Source organism: Bos mutus, chromosome 11 (assembly GCF_027580195.1).
Source record: "Bos mutus isolate GX-2022 chromosome 11, NWIPB_WYAK_1.1, whole genome shotgun sequence".
NCBI lineage: Eukaryota > Metazoa > Chordata > Mammalia > Artiodactyla > Bovidae > Bos > Bos mutus.
Window position 1 is genome coordinate 86,698,213 of NC_091627.1, and position 26,890 is coordinate 86,725,102.

Sequence of the window (26,890 nt, forward strand, 5' to 3'; positions counted from 1 at the left end):
TTTCTATGATACATAAGCTTATGTAAAAATAGCCTTTGATATGGCAGAGAAATAATTCTGCATACAAATGACACACCTCTGAAGCCTAACATTGTCATGTGAACCCTTGCAGCAATGATTTAAGAATGCTCTCCCAGACTGAGTGAATAACCTGTAAAAATTTCAAGACGCCATTGTTGCATTGTGTTTGGTATTAAAAATATTCTGCAAAGGTCTTTTCATGTAAAAAGGTGGTACTCTGCAGTGCTCCAGAGGATGAGCTGTAGCGCCAGGCTACTTGCGTTCTAGCCCCAGCACTGTCACTTACTAGCTACGTGATCTTGAAGAAAATACTTAACCATTCTGAGCATCATGCATGCATGTGTGCTAAGTCGCTTCAGTTGTGTCTGACTCTTTGTGACCCTATGGACTGTAGCCTGCCAGGCTCCTCTGTCCATGGGATTCTCCAAGCAGGAATACTGGAGTGGGTTGCCATGCCCTCCTCCAGGGAATCTCCCTGACCCAGGGCTCGAACCCACATCTCTTACATCTCTTGCACTGGCAGATGGGTTCTTTACCACTAGCACCACCTGGGAAGCCCTCTGAGCATCATAAAATGTGGCTAATAGTAGCCTATACCCTTTAGGATTGTTGTGAGGATTAAGTTGGTAAAAACATGTGCAGCACCTATAACATTGACCCTCAGTTAGTACTCAATAACTGTTGGTTCTTAATATTATTTAACTCACAAATGCACGGCTTCCCTTTATAGAATTTTAGAAGCAGATTTGTGTAAAATAAAGTCTGTAAAAGTCCAGTTCTGTAAAATTCACCAGGGTCCAGTAGTCAAGACTGCATCTTTCAATCCAGGGGGTACAGGTTAGATCCTTGGTCAGGAAACTAAGATACCACATGCTGCATGACAGGGCCAAAATTTAAGAATAAATGAATATTTGTAAAAAAAATTGTTTAAAATGAAATAAAATTCACCATCATGAAATTGCAGACATAGATATAGTTGTATATAATTCTGGCTATTCTTGTATAAAATTATATAAAGTCATATACATAAATTATATTTTAGCCCCTGTTTTGACCTGGAAAGTATGTTTTCATAAGTAAATTCCTTTTCCAATGACTGTCTTTGCTATTGAACTTGAGGTTGCTATTGATTTCCCACTCAGTTTGTCTCACACCCTATCCAGTCCCAGCACACTAACTCAGTGAGGTTTATTAAATGTCTGCACAGAACAGAGAACACATGAAAAACAGCAACCCCCCAATTAACTTCATCTATTAGTATATGGCAGGATGAATCGCATCATTGTTTAACTGTGATCAAGTCTGTATTTCTAGATAACTGTTTCCTATAGCTAAAGAAAAATCTATGAATTCTTAACATGTTTCCAGCCCAAACAATTTTGCTTCCATGAATCTCCTATAAGAAATTAGCTATAAGTAATTAAACAAATGTGAATATCATATAATTTATACAACAATACACAGAAATGATCATAATTGCTGTGCTTTCTCTGTGTTACCTTCATATTGACTCTGGAGGACACACTCAACAATCTCTGTCTTCATCGTAACCCAAGATCAAAACAACAAATAAATGTCTGGTAATTATATAATTTAACAGACAGAAAGCCAAAAAATTGAAGATAGAGTTTGATTATAAACACATATAAACTTCATTGAAAATATATGAGGAAAAATTAGAATGAGTGATGATTTGGTTAATATAATGAAATTATGGCTTTTTTACTTTCTCTATTTTCTACGTTTTTTTGTCCTGACTATATTATTTTACAATAAAAATGCAAAATTTGTAAACAATAAAACTGAGCTATACTTCAAATCATATGATTTTTTTCATTTATATATAAAGAAAGACATTTACAACATAGCATTTAATTTTGATTTAATTTCCATAAAATAAATCATACAAAGATTTCTCAAAGAGATTGAGTCCTCAAAATGCATCTCTGTTTTGTTTTATATGCAATAGATTTGCAAGTATAAGAAAATCATAAAACTAAGGCTATACATTGCACCTGACCATCATATTAAATATTATTTTAGAAGACCATGATACTAACTATATGCATCTGATTTAGCTTCATAGCTTCTTATCTAAAGGAGTTTTTTTAGAGATATGTATCTTCAGTTTTTCTTACATTTGCCTTTATCACTAGATGAAAATTAATGAGCAATTTGGACATGACATAAATCTAGGATATTCAAAGATACCTACAGAAAGAATCTATAGGATAGAAGTTTCCACACAGCATTGTCTAGAGTCAGATTATTTTAAAGGATTCCTTGACTTTTGAATATGATACTAGATGCAATCACCAGAATATTTAGTTCACCAGTAAACTAAACCAGAATATTACAAATGAAGATATTCTAACACAAATACTTGTAGAATTTTGTTTAGATTGTCAATGGTTGTTCTATCCAAATTTTCTTCATTGTCATCCATGGTGTGCCAGACTTCAGGGAAAGGAGATGATATCAGATGCAAAACTGGAACACCTAACACAAAGAAATGACTTGTAATTAAGTACATATTTCCCATGAGTAAGCTAGAAAGTATAATTTTTCAGAGAAGTCTAAGTGGGAGCTCTGTACTATATAAACACAGCTAATAACTCAGCTAATAACTTCTGTATGTCCCTATATCTTACCCTGATACTCCAAAGTCATTCATTCATTAAACAAATATTAATAAATTCAGTAAATAATAATAAAGCACTTACTATGTGCCAGCCCCTATTCTAGAAATTGAGGGTTCATCAGTGAAAAGGCAAAGCCCTGTTCATATAGAACTTACATTCTACTAGAGAAAGGAACAAATAAACAAATACAAAAAATAATTTTTGAAAATGATAAGGTTTATAAAGAATAGTAAAACAAGATAAGGGAATAGAGAATGAGGGGCAGAGAGCAGGGCCAAGAAAAAGGAATTTAAAATCAGGATGGCCCTGGATTTCCCTAGTGGTCCAATGGTTAAGAATCCGCCTGCCAAGGAAGGGGATCAATCCCTGGTACAGGAAGATTCCATGCTCTGTGGGGCAACCAAGCCTGTGCACTGCAGCTACGGAAGCCCACGGGCCCCAGAGCCTGTGTTCTGCCACAAAAGAAGCCACCGCACTGAGGAGCCCATGCACTGCAACTAGAGAACAGTCCCCGCTCTCCACAACCAGAGAAAGCCTGAAGGCAGCAATGAAGACCAAAAATACATATAAATTACAGTTAAAAAAAATAAAATCAAAGAAGTCCTCTTTGAGAAGCTAACATTTACACAGATGCAACAAAGGAGAAACTAAGCTGTGTGAAGACCTGGGGGTGACCAGGCAGCAGTATTAGCAAGCCCAAAGGTCCTGTGGCAGGAGTGTGCTTGGCCTGCTTGTGGAACAGCAGTGTGACTGGGTCAGAGCAATAATTAGAGAGGTAGGAGGTGATGCTGGAGAGGAAGAAAGGAATCAGAAAATGGAAGCCCTTGTAGGTCATGATGAAGACTTTGGGGCTTACTCTCCATGATGGCAAGCCAACAGAGCTTTAAGGTAGGGAAATAACATAATTTGATTGACAATTTTTAAAGATAACATTTGCTCATACATAAAGAATAAGGAGGTAAGACCAAAAGAAGGAGATGAATTGGATGGCTACTGTAAGAATCGTTGAGTTAATTTAGACTTCCAACACTGATGGAAAGGATGAAATGAAAGTGAAAGTGTTAATCACTCAGTCTTGTCCGACTCTTTGCAACTCCATGTAGCCCATCAGGCTCCTCTGTCCATGGAGTTCTCCAGGCAAGAATACTGGAGTGGGTTGCCATTTCCTTCTCCAGGGTATCTTCCCAACCCAGGGATCATACCTGAGTCTCCTGCATCGCAGGCAGATTCTTTACCATCTGAGCCACTAAGAGGGCCCTTTGCTTCCTTATTAGCAGGAAAACATAGTTACACAAAGTATAAGAATACAATCTAGGTCTGTGAAAGGGAAAGCGGGATGTCAGAGGCATACGAGCCTTGATAAATATTCTACATGTAGGAAAAAATTAAAAGGTCTCTTCAGGGACTTACAATGACTTTCATGAACAAATAAAAGCCATGAGATGATTGGTGAATGATTTAATTTATCAGCAATTAAATTTAATGGTTCTTCACACTTCTAGATTGTTGTAAATGCACATAAAATACACCGAATATGATAGGCAAAAACCACACATGTGCATACATATTTACACATACACACATTACCTCTTCTTAAAAATGGAATATGGTCATCCTGAATCACACCTCCATAACCATAATTCCGGAAATACCACCTCTCCGAAGAGTGATCCTTGAGTAAACCTAATTCACGGAGTCCATGTTCTGCAGATGATAATTAGACAGCAGATGAACACGTATTTTTAACTAATCGACAGTCAGAACGCAAAAAGAGTTTCAAATCTTGGCACTTGGTTTTAAAACACTGTGAGTAGTGCACCCATGACAAAAAAAAAACCTCTAAGCTGAACTTGGGGTGTGGACATTTTGGATTATCTCTGAGGGAGGAGTCACCTCTGACTTTAGCTTTCTGACTCCTGAGAGTCAGAAACTCAATAGAACAGTGGAGAGACGGAGAATGAGAAAACTAGAGGGAAGCAGAGGGGGAAAACACAGGTGTAGATACTTACAGATTTTCACCCCGGAACAAAGAGTGTTTCAAAAGATGCTGGGCTTGAAAGGGAACTTAGACAGAACAGGTATGAAGTACTATACTGAGTGACCTCTCTTTGCAAAAGCGATGCTTACTATGACTTGCGTCAGTGGTTCTCAAAGTGTGGTCTATAATCAGTTGCATCAGCACCACCTGGGAACTTGTTAGCAATGCAGATTATCTGGTCCTACCTCTGACCGACTGAATTAGAAATTCTGGGGGTGCAGTCCAGCAATCTGTGGTGTAACAAGCCTTCCAGGTGATTCTAATGCACACTAAAATTTGAGAACCATTGACCTACATTCCATCACTCCTGTCATAGTGTAACATAGAACTCATGTGTTACATGAGTTACGTATAACGTGAGCCTATGTTATAAGATGAAAAGAGATCACTAGAAGAGTTTAGGACAACCAAATGAAATTTTGCAGGATTGGTTATATTCATTGCTAAATTTAAAGGGTAAAATTAGACCAAAGGGTAAGCATTCGTATGTAATATGATTTTAGGAACATCAAAAAAGCCCTTACTACCACAATATTCCCATCTGTTTATTCATAATTATAATTCCTTATCTCATATACAACTTTTCCTTATACAATTAGAGATACGGTTTGAATATAAATACCACTCAGTGGGTTACACAATGGGTTAAAATTATATTAACATGTGAGTTACTGATATAAATTCATTCTGGTGGAAGAAATGAGATAAGGGAACAAAACCCATGACAGAAGGCCAAACCCAATTTCTTGAGGCTACTCAGAGTAAGGAAAACATGCTGTAAGGAAGTGTCCCAAAAAGCTTATATTAATACCAGAATAGCAAGTCTTTCAAATTAGAAATTGAAATTTGTCAAAGATAAGCATCTGAGGTTCAGGTAAACATTTCTTTCACAATATTCTAGATCTGGATATAGGCACATTGTGGCAAAAGTATGAGTTGAGATGGCAGCATTTTCCCCCACTGCTGAGAAGGAAGTACTATCCTACCCCACTGCAAGAAGTCTGTGTGGCTAGAAAAGAATTCTTAGTCTGATGTTTTTGCGCAGGGCTTGAATTCTATAATAAACATCTATCTCATGTTCATCCCTCCCTAAGGCCAATCTTTCATCGTTTGTTTTGTTCGTGTGTGTGTGTGTGTGTGTGTGTGTGTGTGTGTGGAGAGGGAGGAGTATATGGAGTAGAGATACAAGAGAAAGAAGTTATTCTTCTTCTCCAAGCCCCCAGCCTCTCTCCTGAGCCACAGATAACTTTGTTTCCTTGGCTAACCTGGCCTAACCTCATCTGGCCTAATCTACTCTCATTTAGTTGTCACTAAACCTTCTTTTCAGAGAAGGTGATGGCACCCCACTCCAGTACTCTTGCCTGGAAAATCCCATGGACGGAGGAGCCTGGTAGGCTGCAGTCCATGGGGTCGCTGAGTTAGGCACGACTGAACGACTTCACTTTCACTTTTCACTTTCATGCACTGGAGAAGGAAATGGCAACCCACTCCAGTGTTCTTGCCTGGAGAATCCCAGGGACGGGGGAGCCTGGTGGGCTGCCGTCTATGGGGTCGCAGAGTTGGATATGACTGAAGCGACTTAGCAGCAGCAGCAAACCTTCTCTTAAGTGACTCTTGAAGGATTTTGGCTTTCTCTTGCATCCCCTTTACTTATTGCTTTAGAAAATAGACAAAGATGGTACTAAATTTAAAAGAATATCACAACTACATAAGGCAGCAAATAGAAGATGACAAAGACAACAGAAGAAAAAAAGAAACATTAAAGGATATCTTTTGGTATCATTATAAGGACATAACATTCATCATTATCCAGTGTGCTTTGCTGAGTTTTCCCTAAAAATGCATTCCATTTGTTACAAACAGGACTCTGAGAAAATATCTCGAAGCTATTTCTAAGGATATGAATATATGAAATGTAGTATTTTATGTTTCCATTTCAAAATGCAGTTTCATGCAGGAAAATAAAAACAGATGAATAGGAATAATTAATTAATAAAGCAAGATAAAAGCCAGTAAAGTATATTGTGTACTCTGATCACACCCTTAAGTCACAAATTCTGAATTTTAGAATGCAGTGTTTATCAGTGAGAAGAAACCAGGTTTGATTCTCTAAGAGTGAAAAAGTGAAAGTGTTAGCCTTTCAGTCATGTCCAACACTTTGCAACCCCATGGACTGTAGCCCACCAGGCTTCTCTGTCCATGGAATTCTCCAGGCAAGAATACTGGAGTCAGTGGCCATTCCATTCTCCATTCTTCCCAACCCCCAGGGATGGAACCCAGGTCTCCCGCATTGCAGGCAGATTCTTTACCATCTGAGCCACCATAATAAGAGCGCTGCTTACCAATTGCTTCAAGTCTACCAAACCATCTGGCAGTGTTTGGGAAAAAGTTAGGAAATGTTGGGAATGGAGCTCCAATTAAATCCAGTAAGACCAATAAATCCTAAGGGAGAAAAAATATTATATAATCACTGTTGCCAAAACACATTTCATACTCAAAAATAGAAAAAAATCAGTCAAGACTAACTGCATTTTAATAACTGAGAATGAAATGAGGAGCTGTATAAATCAACAAAAGGTTTAATAACATTGTAAAGGAATCATCTGAGGGAGATTTTTAAATCTTGCTTATACAATGTGGAGAAATAGCAAAATGTAGATTCTTCATGTCTGTAACTCCAGAACAATATCACTAAGGCTAAATTAGAAGGAGGACACGTGGATAAATATTTCATAGAAAAAAAGGATACATTTGCTTTATTTTCAGATGGGCTTAAAAGCCTGTCTTGTCTTCTACTCCATTCTAATCAGTCATTTTATCCTTAGCCTGTAATAACACGACTGCCAAAGAGAACACTTGCATAGGAACTATTTATTCCTTAAAGCAGCACCTAAGAGAGTTTCCTTGACTAGGAGTTCTGTAAGCTTAGTCTCTGAATATCCATTTCCTTTTCTGTCAAACTAGAAGCTCTAGCTTGCTGATCTCTAAAGGTCCTTTCTGGCTAAAAGCCTCTGTAATAAGCCAAGTGATTCTTCTTTGAGCCATAAAACTTTAGCAGGCTTGAGGACTCCCTGGAGACTACCCCCTACATTAAGAATGCCTGATTTATTTAAGTGAGGTAAGGTATGAGTAATATCTAGCATTGATCCTGATATATAATAGATATTTTCAGAGTCTATGACTCTAAGACATAGTATCTATTAACTCATGAATGATGATTAAATATATTTATCGGGAAAAAAATATCTTGTTTGAAATAGGAGTATATTCACCAGGTTGGATAAGCTCCTAGGAATTTGTTCTGGAGGAAAAATGGTCTTAACTATCACTATGAATTCATATATTTGGACTCGTAAACAAATAACTTTGTTCCTCCTGCTGATCAGTCAGGCCTCTTCTCCTCCTTTGAACCCTTTTAACCACTTGAGCAAAAGTGATTAAATGAGGTGTCAATTATGTTCTCTTGACACCGTATGGGGCTTCCCCGGATGGCTCAGTGGTAAAGAAGTTACCCACAATGCAGGAAATGCAGGGTTGATCCCTGGGTCGGGTAGATCCCCCGGAGAAAGAAATGGCAAACCACTCCAGTATTCTTGCCTGGAAAATCCCATGGACAGAGGAGCCTGGTGGGCTATAGTCCCTGGGCTCACAAAGAGTCAGACATGACTGAGTGACTGAGCATGTACGCATGACCCCTTGTGAGCTGCCAGTGGGCAACGGGATAGAGAGAAAGCCAACACGAGATGTGTTGGAGTCTTACAGGACACTGCATGTGGCCATCTGGACTCACAGGGCGAAGGTCAGTGATAGGACAAAGGACACAGATGAATGGAGGGTGTTAGAAACAGGTTACCAGTTCACAGATAGGATGAGAGTCAGGGATGGGTGGAGCCACAGGAAGATTGAAGTCTCATGGGTTCCATGCAGGTGTCAGTGAATGTCAAATATGGGAAGAGAGTCAGAATAGGAAGGAAATCCAAAGATGGAATAAGGGACCAGGCATGGGTTGTGGGGCCAGAATGAGGGATGAAGGGGGGCCATAAGTTGCACCCACTACTTGGTAATAAGACCAAAATTTTAAGGAAGCACTGAAATGTCACTACCCTCATGTCAAAAACGCCACATCAAAATTTCCTATACTCACTGGAAGTCACTATAATGTTTTGAAGCCACCAAGGAAATTCTTCACTCCCATCCCTATACTATGTTCCACTCATACCCCATTTCCCAAGACCTCAGTCTCCTCTGGCTTGACAGAGGCCTCAGAGATGGGACTTGCTCTCTTCACCTCTAAACTTACTGGGGGAATGTGCTCCCATGGGACCAAACTGAATCTGATGCTTCCTTATTCTGATTTTTTACATCATTTTAGTTAAGCTCAGTCAAACATAACTTCTAACCCAGAATCATTCTTTTTAGCTCTGGGATTCCTCAAAAACCCAGTGCCTGCCAAATAATGCTCTATTATAAACACTCTGCTCCAAGAACGCCGTGGCATTTTTAGGTCTTTAACTGGCTATAGCTTTGACCTCCTTGGAAGCAGAGTCTGCAGTTGCAGCATCATGAAGAGCACCTGGACTCACCATGCCATGCAGTTGGTTGGTGTCCCTCGCTCCAGGTGGGTGTGGTGTCGACGCCATCTTGGAAGCTAAGTGGCGAGACCCATACAGAGAATCCTGAGGAGACCAGAGATGAAAAGCCTCTTCTCCATCAAAGAAAATCAGCTGGAGTGAAAGATCTGGCCTTGAGTCTGAGATATTCTGAATTTTAACAAAACAGAAAAAGAGAGAAAATATTCTCAGAATTTAAAAAATAGCATGCTTTCCTATTAACTGGACAAAATGATGTGCCATGAAGCAAAGGAAGAAGCCAGAACAAGTGAAGATATGTCAGAATTTATTTTGCACCATTTCCTCTCTGAAAATCATCAGAGATCCTACAGTCTTCACCCTTATAGATCTCACCATCTCCACTCCTTCTGAAAACAGAAGTCTTACATTTTTTTTTCTTACTCTTTAGAGAACTCTGGAACTACAATGGTGCACACTGTGACACAGCACCCGGGTCCCTTTCAGAAGGAGGTGTTGTCCCTGTTGCCAGCAGAGGAGTCAGCAGAAGGCCTTCGGTGGTTGGTCCCCTTAAGGACTGGCTCAGCCATGGAGGTTCCTACATGCAATGACTGGCCTAAGCAGGCATGGGAGCCCTCTAAAGGGCCATGCTACCTCCAGAGCTCCCCAAGGTTTGGCTGAGGCTGTTGCTGAACCTGCATGGCAGCCCGGCTTCTCCCTCTGCCTACTCCCATTTCTTTCCCCTCCCTGCCACAGGTGTGATGGTAAGGCCACTCCCTACTAAGTGACGGAAATGCTAACCTCCACATCAGAACACACCTCCCAGGGAACTGAACCTGAAACAGTACCAGTCTTTCTTGCTTCTCACCTTAGTTAAGTCTGCAGTGCTGTATTGAGTTCGAGAGTCTGCCCTTGGAATGCAACAGAGACACAAAGAATGGTAATTACAGCTTCTCCCTCAGAGGAACCTACACTTTACTTGGGTTAGGGAAAGATAAATACGTGGCCATGGCAAAACGTATCAAGGGTCACCAATGTAGCAGAAAAGTCCTCTAGGAACCAGGCAGATTGAGAGGTGGAATCCTTGGAATGTCAAGGACTTCAGGAAAGAGACAGTATTTAAGCGGAACTTAGAAGGATGAGTAGGATTCTGATGGATGTTACACTTTCCACTGTCTTGACAGCGGCTCTCACCTTTCAGATTAGTCCTTCTGGTACCCTAACCCCCATAGTCCTTCAACCCCATTGGAATCTCTAATCTATTATGTTCTAATCTATTGATACGTTCACCTTTTCACAGTCTTTACCTCTAAACTGTCCCCCCTTCACTCTATGCGTGGGTGAGTGCATGCTAAGTCACTTTGAGGCATCTTAGCACGCACGCATGCATGCATAGAGTGAAGTAAGGACACCACAGAGGTAAAGGAAAGACTGTGAAAAGGCGAACATATCAATAGATTAGAGACTCCAATGGGGTTGAAGGACTGTGGAGGTTAGGGTACCAGAAGGACTAATATTCATCATAAATTCTGAAGTCAATCATTCTAATTACTCCCTGCGTACATGTTCAGTTCCTATGCCTCTCTTCACCTTGGTCAAACTCATGTGGCAAAAACATAACATTAAGTTCAACTATCTGCCTGCTTTGTGCCTGCACTCAGGCACCTGAACCTGGATGAAGAAAAATACACAACCATTCACTCTCTCCAGCCCTAGGCAGTTCTGGGGAACTGACTCTGATGTTGCTTTAATCTGTTACAGATAAAACTTCTCCTCTCATCTCTCTAAGGACATGAAAATAGCATTCTTTAAAGTTATTTTCTGTGGCTGTATCCTATTTCCTCTGAGTTCATTTTTCAACTTGTATTATTTGTTTTGCTTTCTTTCTTTCTTTCATGCTGGAGACGGTCCTCAAATATCTGATCATCCTTTGTGTGCATTTGCATGAAGCAATAAGACACGATAGCACTGACGACAGACACAGATTGCTTGGCTCCACTGCAAGGCAGTCTGATGCCCACTGAGGGTTTTCACTGAGGATCCCCAAATGTCACTGTCTGTGGGCCTTCTCTATGGGTGGTTTGCATTCTCCAGAGAAGGATCCTCCAGTTTCCTGTCGGACGTGTGTGAGCTGGCTGCGAGCTTTCTCAGGCTGGAAGCAGGGAAAAGCTGGGGAAGCTCACTGCTTACTGTGTAGTCTTTCACTTCATCTTACCAATTCCCATGAGGTACCTCATTCCTGCCCTCCGGTGTCCCCACATCTAGAACCTCCCTGGCTCAATTTCTCCAGAAAAATATCCCATCATCTCCTACAAGGATACAGGTGAAAGAGTCACCTATCTGCCAGGTAGGGGGTGGAAATCTTATACACGTGTGTGTGTTAAGTCGTTCAGTCATGTCCAACTCTTTGTGACCCTATGGGCTGTAGCCCGCCAGGCTCCTCTGTCCATAGGATTCTTTAGGCAAGAATACTGGAGTGGGTTGCCATGACCTCCTCCAGGGGATCTTCCCAACCCAGGGATCGAACCCACATCTCCTGTGGCTCTTGCATTGGCAGGAAGGTTCTTTACCACTAGTGCCATCTGGGAAGCCCTCTTATACACCTAAGGGCTCCCTATACAGACTTAAACTCTCCTCCTCCATCCCCTACCTCATTTCTGCCTTCCTTACTGTCCCCTCCTATCCCTGAGCCAGTCAGGACTTCATCAGGGGACCACTGTCTTCTTAGACTTCTTCCCCTCTGGGCAATGTGACATCTCTCTACTCTGATATGTCATCTGTCTTTTCTCCATTCACCTTCTGTCTTCATATGGTGGTTTCCATGAACAGATGTTCCCTGAATTCTTCAAAGATGGAATTTTTCTTGACTGCTTTGGGGAGATTTCATAAGAAGGAGAAAAAAATGTCATTATCAACTGAAAACTAAGTTATCTTTGTATGGTAATTATTTCAACTGTCATACTATTACTCCTTAATTATACCCCAAGAAAAAGACAGCTTATTATATTTTGAGTCTCTCATAACTCCTGATAGTACTGAAGATAGGATGTGTCTGTCCGTGAAACATATATGCACTCAGGGTTTCATAAGAACTAGGAGACACAGGTTCGATCCCTGGTCTAGGAAGATCTCCTGGAGAAGGAAATGGCAACCCACTCCAGTTTCTTGCCTGGGAAATCCCATGGACAGAGGAACCAGGTGGGCTACAGTCCATGGAGTCACAAAGAGTCAGACATGAGTTAGCAACTGAGCAACAAGAAGAAGTAGTGGAACAGACTGTCTCACTGGCAAAAGGTATATCGTACAAACATTAGTGGAGACAGTCAAAGAGCCTTGACTGGTTCCAAAGTTCTAACTCCAAATCAAAGAGCATAATCATAGAATACCAGAGCAGAATAAGATGGCTTGGGACCAGAAACACTCTGTTCATGCCCAGTGTTTACATATTCTGCAAGTTTGAAGGTTCAGGTGCCTCAGAAATGTCAACAGTTTGGTAACTCCACGGTTCAGTACAATGGCTTGCTCGCATTCCCTTCTCTTAGCACCATCTCATTTAGATAGCCGTAAACTGTTTTGGACAATGACCCTGAGTCCTGTGAGGCAACTTTCTCTTTTTACTTCTTTTTACGATTGGTGGAAAAATAACTTTGGTCTTTAATCTCTAATAACTCAGTCTCGTATCTCAGAGCTAGAAAAAATGCATGGCCAGATTTGTGACGGTCTTCTAGTCCTTCTTTCTGGCAGTATGACAAATGCCTAGTTACCAGTGTTAGTAGAGTCAGTACATTACCTGCAGTCTTTCCCCATCCAAGGCTGCATCAGCTAACGCCATAAAAATAAGGTGTAAAAACCACCCCAACTTCAGTGGCTTAAAACAACAATCATGAGTTCTCTGGGATCTGCAGGTTAACTGGGGACAACTGGTTTAGGTTGGAGGAGCTCTGTTTCACCCTGCAGTCATCAAGGTTGGTTCTGTTCCACAAGCCTCTTAGTCTCCTCTTAGGACTGGCAAGCTAGCCAAGTCATGCTCTTCTCACAGTGATGGCCAAGGCACAACAGAGCGAGCCCAATTGCACGAACACATTTCCAGCCTCTGTTTGTTATCTACTAGCATCCCATTGGCCAAGGCAAGTCAAGTAACCAAGTCCAGAGTCAAGGAATGAGGAATTACCACCTCAAGTGGTAGGCTCAAGTGGAAGGGCACAGCAAAGTTACAAGACAAGAGAAGTGAAAGTATAATTACAATCTTATTACTAGAAGGGGAAGACTGCAAAGAATTGGAACCATCATCCAGTTAGTTTCCTATCCAGGCTTCTCCAAGGTCACATTCTATCATCCCTTACACAACTCATGACAGCCGAAGAACATAAAATATCTCCTTAATACAAATCTAAAGTACAACTGAAGAATAAATCTGATACTCTCAGGGATTGCATTCAAAACCAGTCTTTATTTTTCATTGCCTACATCACTGTTTACCTCTAATAGAAAAGACACTTATCACAGGGAATATAAGAATCCCTACATGAACTTAAACTATTAAAATAGAATGATCATCTGAAAAGACCAGAGGCCTTTTGGGAGACAATGGGGGAGACTTTTCTACTATGATGGCCATTTCCAATCTATAGGTCCACATCAAAATTTAAATATTTCCAAAATTTTACTGTACTATATAAAAAACTTAAAATGAGGACTTGGAGATCAGATTAAAATTTTTTTGTTGTTTAAAAAAGAAAGGATAATTAAAAGAATGTATGTGCATTTTGCTAATGGAGAGCCTTACTCAAAAATCATTCAGCCCTTTCTACTTCTGGTTACCAGAAGCAGGAGTGAATTACATGGAAACATGTAAAAGATCTCACCAAGAGAAAACACACCCACCGCATAGACTGTGTCTTTAAACCATATTTTACCTCATTTCATGTCCCTACACTAGAAATGCAAATAGGAAAAGTTAACCTTTTATATCAGCTTCTGAACTCTCTCGGTCAATTGCTAGCAAAGGATGCTAGTTAAAAGCAGGGCAGCGCATGGAACAAAGACAATATAGAAGGTTCAGAAAACAAAACAAATGGAAAAAAACAGTGAAAAGGATACTGAGTGGTTATAAACAATTCTTGCTTTCTTCAGTTCAGCATATCCAGCAAAAATAGAACCAAATATCTCTATTACTTCCATTACGAGATAACTTTTTTACTTCTTTACCCCAACTTAAGCTGTCTCCTTCATAAAACTTTGAGGGGGAAAAAGGTATTTGTTGTCTGTGAACAAAGTTTTCTGTTTTTGCTTTGCTGTGTTTACTCAGTTATGAGATATCTGAACAAAATGTCTTCATCTGGTGTAGCACTTTTTTCCAATATACACTTAAGAACACAGAGACTGAAATAACATTATCTGAGAGTCCCAGAAGTATTCTGAACTGAAAATGTAACAAAAGCTTTGCTATGCTACAGAAAATTGAGCTGAGATTCACAGACAAAACAATAATGCATTTCTTCTTCATGCTTTTCATCTTGATATGTCTGAATTACCCATTCTCTACTTCAGAACCACTTTGCTGAAACTCCCTCCCCCAACTCAAGGCCACCATCTCTCAGAATAGAAGGCTGTAATGTTCATGGCTATACAAACAAGAAGAAATAAACATATTTCCTACATATGCCTGAATCAACCTTACACCTTCTTAATTTTTTGCAAAAAAAAATGTTTTTAATTTGATGTGTATTCATAACTAAGAAATCAGGTGTCAATTAACAAATACACTCTCATGTACTAAGTAAGGTTCATTGCCCATGGTGGACATTATAAATAATGTAATCTTCCGACTGGGCTTCCCTGTGGCTCAGTGGTAAAGAACCCACCTGTCAAGGGAAGAGACATAGGTTCAATCCCTGGGTTGGGAAGATCCCCTGAAGAAGGAAATGGCAATCCACGCCAGTATTCTTGCCTGAGAAATTCCATGGACAAAGGAGTCTGGCAGGCTACAGTCCATGGGGTCACTAAAAGAGTTGGACACAACCAAGCAACTATACAACAACAATCTTCCAATTAATATTTCAAATTCATTTCATTTTGCAATAAATTAGCACAAAATACACAGAAAGTCTACATCTCTAGATGGCTTTCTTAATGCCCCACGAACTAGAATTCACTCTGAGTTACTGCTAAATATTTTATTATCCCAGGAATCTGCAGGAGGGAAACAGATACCTTCAAGGAAAAGAGTTGCTTGTCTAAGGCCCGAGCAAGTTCCAGCATCATTGCACATGGCACGGCTGAATCAGTGGCTCCCACAAACACTCTGTCGTCCCAATGAGGAAAATACTTGGAGTCATAGTGACAGGCGAGGACCAAGTGTCGTTTAGCAGTGGGGTTGAGGGTGCTGATGATATTCGAGAAAGACCGGTACCCGTAGGGGGTCTGACTCAAGAAGGTGTCTACTTCCAAGACCCAGTCAGCTTGAAGTCTCTGAATTCTCTGCATGATGTGCTGATCAAAACAAAAACCAAAATTTCAGGTCTAGACAGTTTTGTTTTAGAAATTTTATGTAATACCTCTCCAATTAAAAATGCAATACATATTTATTGTATTAATAGCAAGGATGTTGAAAGGAAAAATAATCTAGTCCTCTCCCATAGTGTCCCCCTGCCAATCCAACCCAACCAACTGTTAATACTACCTATGTTAAGAGTCTGATGTGTATCTACACCCTTCTTGTTTATACAAACATACACTAGCACACAAACATGTATATTTAGCAGAGGGATGTATATTCTTATAGGAATAGAATCCTACTCTACATCTGCTCTGCCCCTTGCTCTTCTCACTTAACAATGTATCATGGACCTCTCTAAAGGAAATTAACCCTGAATATTGTTTGGAAGGACCGATGCTGAAGTTGAAGCTCCAATACTTGGGCCACCTGATGCGAAGAGCCGACTCACTGGAAAAAACCCTGATGCTGGGAAAGATTGGAGGCAGGAGGAGAAGGGGACAGCAGAGGATGAGATGGTTGGATGGCATCACTGACTCAATGGACATGAGTTTGAGCAAACTCCGGGAGATAGTGAAGGACAGGGAACCTGGCATGCTGTAGTCCATGGGGTTGGAAAGAGTCCGACATGACTGAACAACAACAATGGACCTCTCTGCACATAAGGAGATATAGCTCCAGTTCAGTATATATTACAGCTCACTTTTAATATTTCTAGCAGGATAACAAGACAGATTTGAGACATTAGATATACTGCTGCTGCTGCTGCTAAGTCGCTTCAGTCATGTCCAACTCTGTGCGACCCCATGGACTGCAGCCCACCATGCTCCCCCGTCCCTGGGATTCTCCAGGCAAGAACACTGGAGTGGGTTGCCATTTCCTTCTCCAATGCATGAAAGTAAAAAGTGAAAGTGAAGTCGCTCAGTCGTGTCCGACCCTCAGTGACCCCACGGACTGTAGCCCACCAGGCTCCTCCATCCATGGGATTTTCCAGGCAAGAGTACTGGAGTGGGGTGCCATTGCCTTCTCCGATTAGATATACTGGATACTTTACCACTAGCGCCACTTGAGAAGCCCTCTTAGAATGGGCAGGACCTCAGATATCCTTCAACCATTCCCTTGTAACTCTCCCCCTTCTGTACATTATCCTTAACAGGTGAGCTCTAGTATCTTTTGTTAGTGTTTGTTACATTATGAAATATTTGCTGACTGGGGGCACATGTTAAGTGCTTGGGACAAAAAGAGTTGCCATTTGCAATTCTCATCCTCAAACAAACACTAACAAAAGATACTAGAGCTCACCTGTTAAGGATAATGTACAGAAGGAGGATAGTTACAAGGGAATGGTTGAAGGATATCTGAGGTTCTGCCCATTCTAAGAAGGCTTCTCAAGTGGCGCTAGTGGTAAAGTATCCACCTGCCAATGTAGAAAACACAGGAGACACAGGGGTCGATCTCTGGGTCAGGAAGATCCTCTAGAGTAGGAAATGGAAGTCCACTCTAGTAATCTTGCCTGGAAAATTCTATGGACAGAGGAGCCAGGCGGGGTACAGTCTATGGGGTCACAAAAGAGTCAAACATGATTGAGCACCTCAGCACACTGCTCTAAGAATCAATCAGTAACTCTGAACCCAAGCCCTGGGATTTCTTTGGAAGGAATGATGCTAAAGCTGAAACTCCAGTACTTTGGTCACCTTATGCGAAGAGTTGATTCATTGGAAAAGATTCTGATGCTGGGAGGGATTGGCAAGAGGAGAAGGGGACGACAGAGGATGAGATGGCTGGATGGTATCACTGACTCGATGGATGTAAGTCTCAGTGAACTCTGGGAGTTGGTGATGGACAGGGAGGCCTGGCGTGCTGCGATTCATGGGGTCGCAAAGAGTCGGACACGACTGAGCGACTGAACTGAATTGAACCATAATGACATAACAAGCAGTTTTCCCTTTGTATTCAAAGCAGGTCCAGATCCTCTGCAAATGCTGGTGAAGATAAGAAAGAATCTATTTTCCCATCTTTCCTGATCACCTTGGGCCTTGTGAGCAACATGATGTCTGACAGGGAAGGGCAACAGATGTAAAAGGAACATCTCTTCAGGGACTGGAGGTGTCTTCTTAAAGAATTTAGAGTTTGTGATGTGAGAAGTTGCAGGTGAGTTCATGGCTGTTCAGTTTGCCCTTTCCTATCTTTATTTTCTCTTTGCTTAATTCTCACTACGTTCCATTTATTTCATTTTGAAATATTATATAGATCGTTGAAGGTTGCCTTAAAAAATTATTTTTAAGTCACACAACAATTATTTTTTATTTTCAAGTCATACAACAATTATTTTTAAGTCACCCATCAACATATCCGGCAATTTGTTCCACAATGAACATCCAGTGGGGATGGACCTTGAGGTGATAAACAAATAACTTATAATGACTGGAAAAGAATGGGAGAATTTTTCCCCCCCAAGGAAATAAATGACTTTCTAGCCTAGCCAAGTCTTGTGTGACCTGCCCTAACTAGTGTGACATGACACGTAGGCAAGAGCCTTGAAACAACTGGGGCAGGAAGCTTCCAGGAAGAGGAAACTAAGCCAGAGGGAAGACAGTGATTCTATAGTCAGTCCTGAAAAAGCCAAATAAACAAACCGTTTCCCAGTTACTCCTTGTTCTCTGTCAGGAGGTGGACTTTGGCCTAAAGAGCAATGTATACAACGTACCTTACCTTTTCTATGATACATTTACAGGCTGTTTTTTCATATAAAAATAATTTTTGAACCATTATAACCTTTTTGAAATGATTACTCATCTCTCATTTATTTTGTCATTCTCCACAATGCTTAGTGTTGGGCTTTGTCCACAGTAGGCTATCAGTAAATATGGACTGATTAGAACTCATACTTACTCTAAATGAGACTATATAAAATAATATGGTATAGGATATTAATCATTTGACTAGAGAGAAATCACTGCCTCTAAGAAAAGTTTTCCAGAGAATGTGAAAAGAAGTTATCCCCAGACTTTGGGGAAAAGAAATTTTTCCATAAAAAAGGGGTCAGTCTTTAAAAATAAATAAATAAAAAGCACATCTCCAGAACATCTGGTATCCAGATGATGAACTGCTCCATAAAATGTGTTCAACACCAACAGCAGCCTGCATGCTTACAAAATGAACTGGGATTTTAAAAATATGTATCTCTTAGCTTTGCTCAGCTGAAGTCTCACACACAAACTCATTTCTCAACCCTGAACAGGTTTTGGCCATAATATCTGATACCTGTATTGATGTTAAAATCCACAAAAGTGTCAGCAAATGCCCCCCAAAAGAGTTCTCCCTGCACTAACCTTTTTTACTCAGTATAAATATTTTTATTTGTCTTAGCAACTAATTTCTTTATAAACAATCAAATTGGCTGCATAATCTAATTAGGTCACCAATAGCCCTTATTGTTGTGCTTGTGGCTTGCAGACTTAGTTTGCGAGTTCCCACTGTAATTCTCCAGGGTAGGCTCCACAAACTACTGCTCTTCTCTCTAGACTGCCCCTGAACAGAGAGTGCTTGGCTATGAGAGGGCGTCTAAGGCAGCTATGTTTCCCAAACTCCAGGTTGCAGGAGCCTCAGCCTACCAGGCATGCTAAAATGTAATTTAGAATATAGATGGATTTCTTTTTTTTTTTTTCTAATTTTATTTTATTTTTAAACTTTACATAATTGTATTAGTTTTGCCAAATATCAAAATGAATCCACCACAGGTATACATAGATGGATTTCTATACATCTATCTTTTTAAATGGAGAGAGAAGAAAAGAGACAGGGAGATGGATAAAGACAGAGAGATGAAGACAGAGAGAGAGTGAGACTGAGTAAAGAGAGAAAGAAAAGCATATGAAGATGGAGGGGGAGACAAGGAGAGAGACAAAGAGAGGCCAAGACTGGGGGTGGAGAGAGAGCAAGGAAGAGAAAAATAAAAGTAAACATGACATTCTGCTTCCTGCTTCCTGGGGAGGAAGGCCCGTGGGGGACTTTAGGTAACATTGGTGAATGATGCTGGGTCAAGTTAATTAAACTTACACTCTCCTTTCCAAGGTCTGAGAAACACTGTCATTAGCAGACCAGATTTGTTTGGAAGAAGTAGATTCTGTGCTATTTGCAATAAGTCTGCAAATATTGCCTGGATGCTGCCACTGGGGACTCCGGGCACTTCCTCCCTCTTGGGTGGACCACGTATTAGCCCCTCAGGCTTTCAAACCAGGGCCCTCCATTCACGGATACACATACTTTCCACTAAAGAAGCCCAGCTTCAGCTACTCAGATACACTGGACATCTACAGGGGATTTTAACCACCACATTTCTAGCTTGCTTCTAGACAAAGTTTTTGGCTTGCTCCTCAGTGAGACTTTATCATCTTGACTTTTTAATTCATTGTTTATTCCTCTCTCAGCTAGAAATCACTGGAATCCTCCAAAATTTAATACCTTCCAAGTATTATTTACAAATAAAGTATCTTCTCAAATAAATATATTCTAAAAATCCAAGAGGCAGCATTAGACCCACTGATCAGAGACAATAAAAATGAAGACTATGGGATATTGCTCCCATATTATCCTCTGAAAGGGAATTCATAGCAATATACATCTTTATTGATAACTGATGAAAGTTAATTCACTAATCAATTTTATACCAAGTCTACATTTTTTTTTAGATTTTTAAAGTGTTCTTTAGTTATGACCCTGAAACTCTATAAATTATAAAACATCTGACTGGGTCCTCAAAAGTGCCTCAGGAGAAAAAATAATTTTCCACCATTCTTGTCTAAATTTAGTTCAGAGCAAAAGGTACTAATAGTCAAATTAAAGTCATTAGTGCAGTTCCCCCCTAATATCTCAGTATCATCTGTTTCATTTTCAAAAGAGGGAATTCTTTATCTTCCACATTTTGGGGGGGGCAGCTTTCCTAAAATTCATGGTAATTTTCTTCTCCCCAAATTATAAAACTGAATGTCTTAAGTGAGATTTCTAACACAACCATTCTGTCAGCACTGCTGCTATGCAGCCAACTATATGCAGGGAATCCAGCAACAGTTCCCGGCACATTCCAAAATACTGTCAATAAATTTCTCACTTGCCTCCACCCCCACCTGCATTGGGAGATGTTATTATGAATTTTGCAAAACTTTTAAATGAATATGTAGTTTTAAAATCACAACAGAATCTATGTATATTATTTCTGCAATCTATACTCCTGGAGCTAGAGAAAGATCAAAATAGCAATATTTTGTTGTCTTTATTGCTTTTTAGAGGACACAGCCAGAAACCTCAGGTCTAAATGTGCATATACATTTTGTAGATATATATTTGGCCTTCTGAGCAATGCTATGGGGAAGTGAAAAAGTGGAGATGGGTGAGCATTACAGACATAGATTTTTTCAAATGAAGAACTGAAGATTTTGCAAAGACCCAGTCAGTGCCCTGAACTTTTCTGGAAAATGCTTGAGCGATGAGGCCCAGGGGAGATCATTGAAATGAGTGGTATGTGCCTTGCTCTCCAACTGGGGCCTGAGAAGACACAGAGCTGGACTCATGCGTGAGCACACACCACAGAGCTAGGCTCGCCCAGCCACTGCTCTCCAGGGCTTGGATGGAGAAGTCAAGTAGATCCCAGTGCAGGTTCCAGCCTCATCTCTACAACATGTATAACCATGAGCAAGTTAAATTGCATACCTCAGCCTTTTAAAATCTGTAGCACTGGGAGAATAATTGTCCCCAAAAAGGTGGCACTGCCGTGTGAACTGAATGAGATTATCCAAGCAAAGTTTTCCATCAAGCGCCTGACAGAGCTGGAAAAAGCCCTGGATAAAAGTCTGCCATCATCAGCATTATTCCTCTCTCTGCCTAGAGCTTAGAAGAAATTAATGTCGTCTTTGGGTCTCCTCCACCTAAGTCCTTAAGGAAAGCAAGAGCTGTTTGGATGGAAGACAAGAGGCTAATGGGGCAACAGACAATGCATCTGGGCTCACCTTGAGAGGCAGAAGTCATATATTGGATAGAGAGGAAGAGCCCACCAGCTGTGCTGCTGGGCCTTGCGGGTATCACTTTGTCACTGCAGTGGAGTGCCAAGGGGTTTGCTGGAAGAGTTAGGCAAGTGGGCTACTCTCAGAGAGGCCAGCCTCTCCCCATTCCTTCCCAAGCTGCCCCTAAAAATGGGGCTACCTTGAAAACACAGGCATTCAGAGCTGGGGTTTCAGATTGCTGAAGAGGATAGACACTTAGGAGTCAGAGAGACATTCAGGTTTAGTCCCTCTAATGGCCTAATCCACCCTCCATAGCAGTGTCTTCCAAACTACAGTGCAAAAATCAGTGCATCTTGAAATCAGATTAGTGGTTCATGACTAGAGTAAAAGGAAAACTAGTAAAATAAAATTAAAATCAGAGGAACTAAAGAGCCTCTTGATGAAGGTTAAAGAGGAGAGTGAAAAGGCTGGCTTAAAACTCAACATTAAAAAAACTAAGATCATAGCATCTGGTCCCATCACTTCATGGCAAATAGATGGGGAAACAATCAACACAGTGACAGACTTTTATTTTCTCAGGCTCTAAAATCACTGCAGATGGTGACTGCAGCCATGAAATTAAAAGATGCTTGCTCATTGGAAGAAAAGCTATGACCAACCTAGACAGCATATTAAAAGCAGAGACATTACCAACAAAGGTCCATGTAGTCAAAGCTATGGTTTTTCCAGTAGTCATGTATGGGTGTGAGAGTTGGAGAATAAAGAAGGCTAAGCGCCAAAGAATTGATGCTTTTGAACTATGGTGTTGGAGAAGACTCTTGAGAGTCCTTGGACTGTAAGGAAATCAAACCAGTTAATCCTAAAGGAAATCAATCCTGAATACTCATTAGAAGGACTGATGCTAAAGATGAAGCTCCAAAACTTTAGCCACCTGATGCAAAGACCTGATTCATTAGAAAAGACCCTGATGCTGGGAAAGATTGAAAGCAGGAGAAGAAGCAGACAACAGAGAACAAAGTGGTTGGATGGCAACACTAACTCAATGGACATGAGTTTGAGCAAGCTCCAGGAGATAGTAAAGAACAGGGAAGCCTGGCCTACTGCAGTCCATGGGGTCACAAAGAGTCAGACACGACTTAGCTACTGAACAACATCAACAGATTGCACATAATAGGAGTATTTTTTAAGAAAGTTTTTTATTAGTTAACTCTATGTTTTTGTGTATAAAATGTAATATATATATATATATATATATTTGCCATGTGTCGGAGTCAGAAGCTTGAGAAGCACTGTACTTGAAAAAGTAGTTTATCACTGGTCTTAACTCTCCCTCCAGGTAAAATACAATTTCAAAAGGGGAATAAAGGCCTGTTAAGACCATAACTCACTCTTGACCCAGAACTGTTAAGAAAGAAATGTCCAAGTCTGTTGAGATTGGGTGTTTAAAGTTCAAGAAAACTTGGTTGGGTGCCTGGGGGTGTGTTATAGAAAAAATCAAGAGTTGGGTACCTAGTACCCTGTCTGATTTTGGCCCTCTCAGACAGAGAAGTCATATATAAATTGATTTAGGTTAACATGCATCTCTTAATTCAGAATAGATATTTACTCTTAGTTGTCTGCTTTTCTAGGATGCTTATTTTAGTTAATAAGATGAGATGACAGATCTGAATATAAGACAACTCAGAATTTTGAGCATAGCATCATCTCTCATGGGAACGGAATGTGTTGGACAACCTTCAGAGTAGTGTGCTGTTTCTCACCTGGCGAGCAGCAAAGCTTCCAGGCGATCCAGGATATCGCTCTATCAGCAATGGTCGTAAGTCATTTTGCCACATTTCAGAAATACTGGTGCCTTCTGCAACTTGCCGAAGAGATGATACATTCAAAAGGGCTGGTTGGTGATAATTCTGATAATAAATAAACATTAATATTTACATCATTTCATAACATACTTAAGATTTATCCTGAAACATTTGCAATTGTAAAATATTTGCTTTGAACTTCAAGATAAAGGGATAGCTCTTACATTATAACATAGTAAATTAAACTGCTGCTACTGCTGCTAAGTCATCTGCAACCCCACAGATGGCAGCCAACCAGGCTCCCCCGTCCCTGGGATTCTCCAGGCAAGAACACTGGAGTGGGTTGCCATTTCCTTCTCCAGTGAATGAAAGTGAAAAGTGAAAGTGAAGTTGCTCAGTTGTGTCCAACTCTTCACGACCCCATGGACTGTAGCCTACCAGGCTCCTCCGTCCACGGGATTTTCCAGGCAAGAGTACTGGAGTGGGTTGCCATTGCCTTCTCCCAGTAAATTAAACTACTCAACTTTAAAATTGGCCCCTTAGATCTACAAGTTCGACTGTTTTGGCAGCTTGTTTTTAAAACAGAATTAAGATAATGCTTTGAATCTGAGAATTAATGCTTAACACTTGTAGCTGTGTAACTTTTAATAATTTTGCTACAATTACTTTGTAAAACTAAGGTTTACAAATAACAATTGTTGATATCCTAATCTTAAGAAAACTCAATATTGCAAAATTACAGCCAACAAAACAATATACTCTGTTAGCATAATTGTTCTATAAAAGCCAGTGTGATGTTATGGAATAAGCATACTCTTGGGGTGAGAGGAGCTGGATTCAAAGTTTTTGCTGCCATTTACAGGTTGTATGACCTTGGCCAGGTCACTTAAATTCTCATTTCCCTAAAATACTAATAAAGGAATTTGAGCTAAATCTGCATTGTCTAATATGGTAGCCAGGAGCCACATGTGCTATTAAGCTCTTGAAATGTAGAGAGTCAGGTGGAAGCGTGCTTTATGTGTAACACACATATTGAATTTTGAAGACTTCGTATGAAAAAACATGCAAAATAGCTCACTAAGAATTTTTATAGTGATTAAAAGTTGAAATGAAAAAATTTGATATATTGAGTTAAATAGTGTTAAAATTAATTTAACCTATTGTCTTTTACTTTTTTAATAGAGCTACTAGAAAATTTTAAATTACATATGTCCTTCGCATTATATATTTCTATTGAATAGCTCTAACCGGATGATTGTTGCAATTCTTTTCAGTCAGAGATTGATGATTCTACAATCCACTAAATAGTACATTTTTTGTCTTCAGTTAAAATTATTTTAATATTCCATTAATGCTCACACTCTTTGATACACTTATATATTAAGTGAACCTTAATTTAAGCAGCTGAACAAACATAACATTCAAATTTGTATTCTGGATACTACTTTATACTTGCTGAATTTTCTTATAATTCCAGTAATGATGAATCATTCATTCATTACATGTTCATCAGGCATTCAATGACAGAAAGTGTTACTCCTCCCCATAGGGAAGTGAGTCCTTGATCTGATTTCTTCTCTGAGGGGAATGATGAAGGTAACATAAATTTTTCGGAAATCAAAACAGAGCTCATGGGAGCCCTCTCTATTTTATGGCTTTTTCCAAAACCAGTATAAATTGATTATGTGCAGGTTATCACATGGGTGTTTTCACTCCATGAGAAACTGTGGAATTAGAGCATGCTTATTGTCTGATTGGAGAAGAAATGGCAACCCACTCCAGTACTCTTGCCTGGAAAATCCCATGGACAGAGAAGCCTGGTAGACTACAGTCCATGGGATCACAAAGAGTCGCACACGACTGAGCGACTTCACTTTATTGTCTAACGCTTATTATACTTATACTTCACTATGTCTCAGTGGCACTCTCAGCTATTATCACACAAAGATAGGGGGCTGTGGGTCCAGGCAGCCCCCTTCAACTTGGCCTCTCAACTCAACTCCTCATCATTTACTATCTATAACTCTGGCTAGGTTACTTAACCTCATTATGACTTAACATCCTCATCTGTAAAAGGGAAGTAATAACACCTACTTTCCAGGGTAATTATAACTAAGTGAGCTAACTCATGTAAACTACCTCAGTAAACATTTGGTAAGTATTATTAGTTCTATTACTGTCTATCAGACACTGAAGAGGTATAAAATTCTGAGCTGGAAAGGTCACTTAGAGATGATTATAATCCAATCTCTTTGCTGTCAGTGGAAACTGAGTCAGAGAGACTAGCTGATTTTCCCAAGGTTGTAGGAGAGTTACAGGTAAGTTCGAGAAAGGATCATGGTGGTGTCAATTCCCAATCCCATGCTCTGCCTCCCTGCATTATCTGTGACTTTCAGTGCACAACACTGTCTATTGATGCTGCTTCTGAACATCTTAAGGTTTGTGTTTATTTACTGATCATACATTTAAAAATATATTTCCTTGCTAAATTTGTTGCTGTAGCCTTTAAAGTCCCTGGTACCTCAGATCTAAGTCTTCCTGTTAACACTCAAACAGCACTTTGAGAAGAAAGAGGGAGATAAAAGATAAAACCATAGAAATGTGAGAAGCGAAAAGAAGAGAATGGAGGCAAGAAGTTGGAAAACTCACACGGTTAATTATTACTTAACACAGACAACAAGAGCCTCTGATCTCTCCTGCTGCCCCACAAGCCCCGTGCAGGACCACTCAGACCAACTCACCATGCTTCAGTCTCCCTGGCATTCTTCAGGACCCAAGGCAGTGAGGCTCAGGCTTGTTGGGGCATTTGCATTGTGGTGCCTTCTACCCTTGAAGGCTTTCCACTTCCTCTTCACCTAGCTAACTCCTGCTCATTTCAGGTTGGAGTGTAGAGGCCTTGTGTGTCTATTTGTTTAATGTCTAATTTCATGCAAGATGTCAACTCCAAGAGGACAGGAACTATCTCTCTTACTTGCCATGCTCTCCCCAGAACCACACAGCACCTAGCTCACGTGGCACACTCAATAATAATTGGGTTAACTCATCAAATATGGAATCAACAAGTGAACTGTCTTTCTAAAACTAACTTCATTAAGACGGTATGTACATAATAATAAAGTAAAATGGGAAGTTTCCCATCATATATACCAAGTCAGTTGAATGAACAGAGATTATAGAGCCAGGAAAGACAAGCGGCTGCCTGCTACAGAGGGCCAGGAAGTGCTGTAGTTCAATGTTGGTAGACTTTGTTCTTTTTGAGTTTCTGAGAGTCGGTGCTTGTGATGTTTAGAGTTGAGAGCTGGCCTGGGAAAGTCACTGTGACAA

General features: G+C 40.3%; 1 protein-coding gene across 1 annotated transcript in view; it reads right to left on the minus strand.

The window, feature by feature from the left end:
* Positions 1-1,876: 1,876 nt before the first annotated feature.
* QPCT (glutaminyl-peptide cyclotransferase) overlaps positions 1,877-26,890 on the minus strand; it is a 29,851-nt gene continuing 4,837 nt past the window's right edge. Inside the window, exons 2-7 of the mRNA XM_005893747.2 lie at positions 23,525-23,671; positions 15,483-15,761; positions 9,285-9,461; positions 7,044-7,143; positions 4,251-4,367; positions 1,877-2,520 (exon numbers count right to left, since the gene is read on the minus strand). Of these exons, the coding sequence (XP_005893809.2) occupies positions 2,375-2,520; positions 4,251-4,367; positions 7,044-7,143; positions 9,285-9,461; positions 15,483-15,761; positions 23,525-23,671 (966 nt within the window). The 3' untranslated portion in view covers positions 1,877-2,374. The remainder of the gene's footprint in view (positions 2,521-4,250; positions 4,368-7,043; positions 7,144-9,284; positions 9,462-15,482; positions 15,762-23,524; positions 23,672-26,890) is intronic.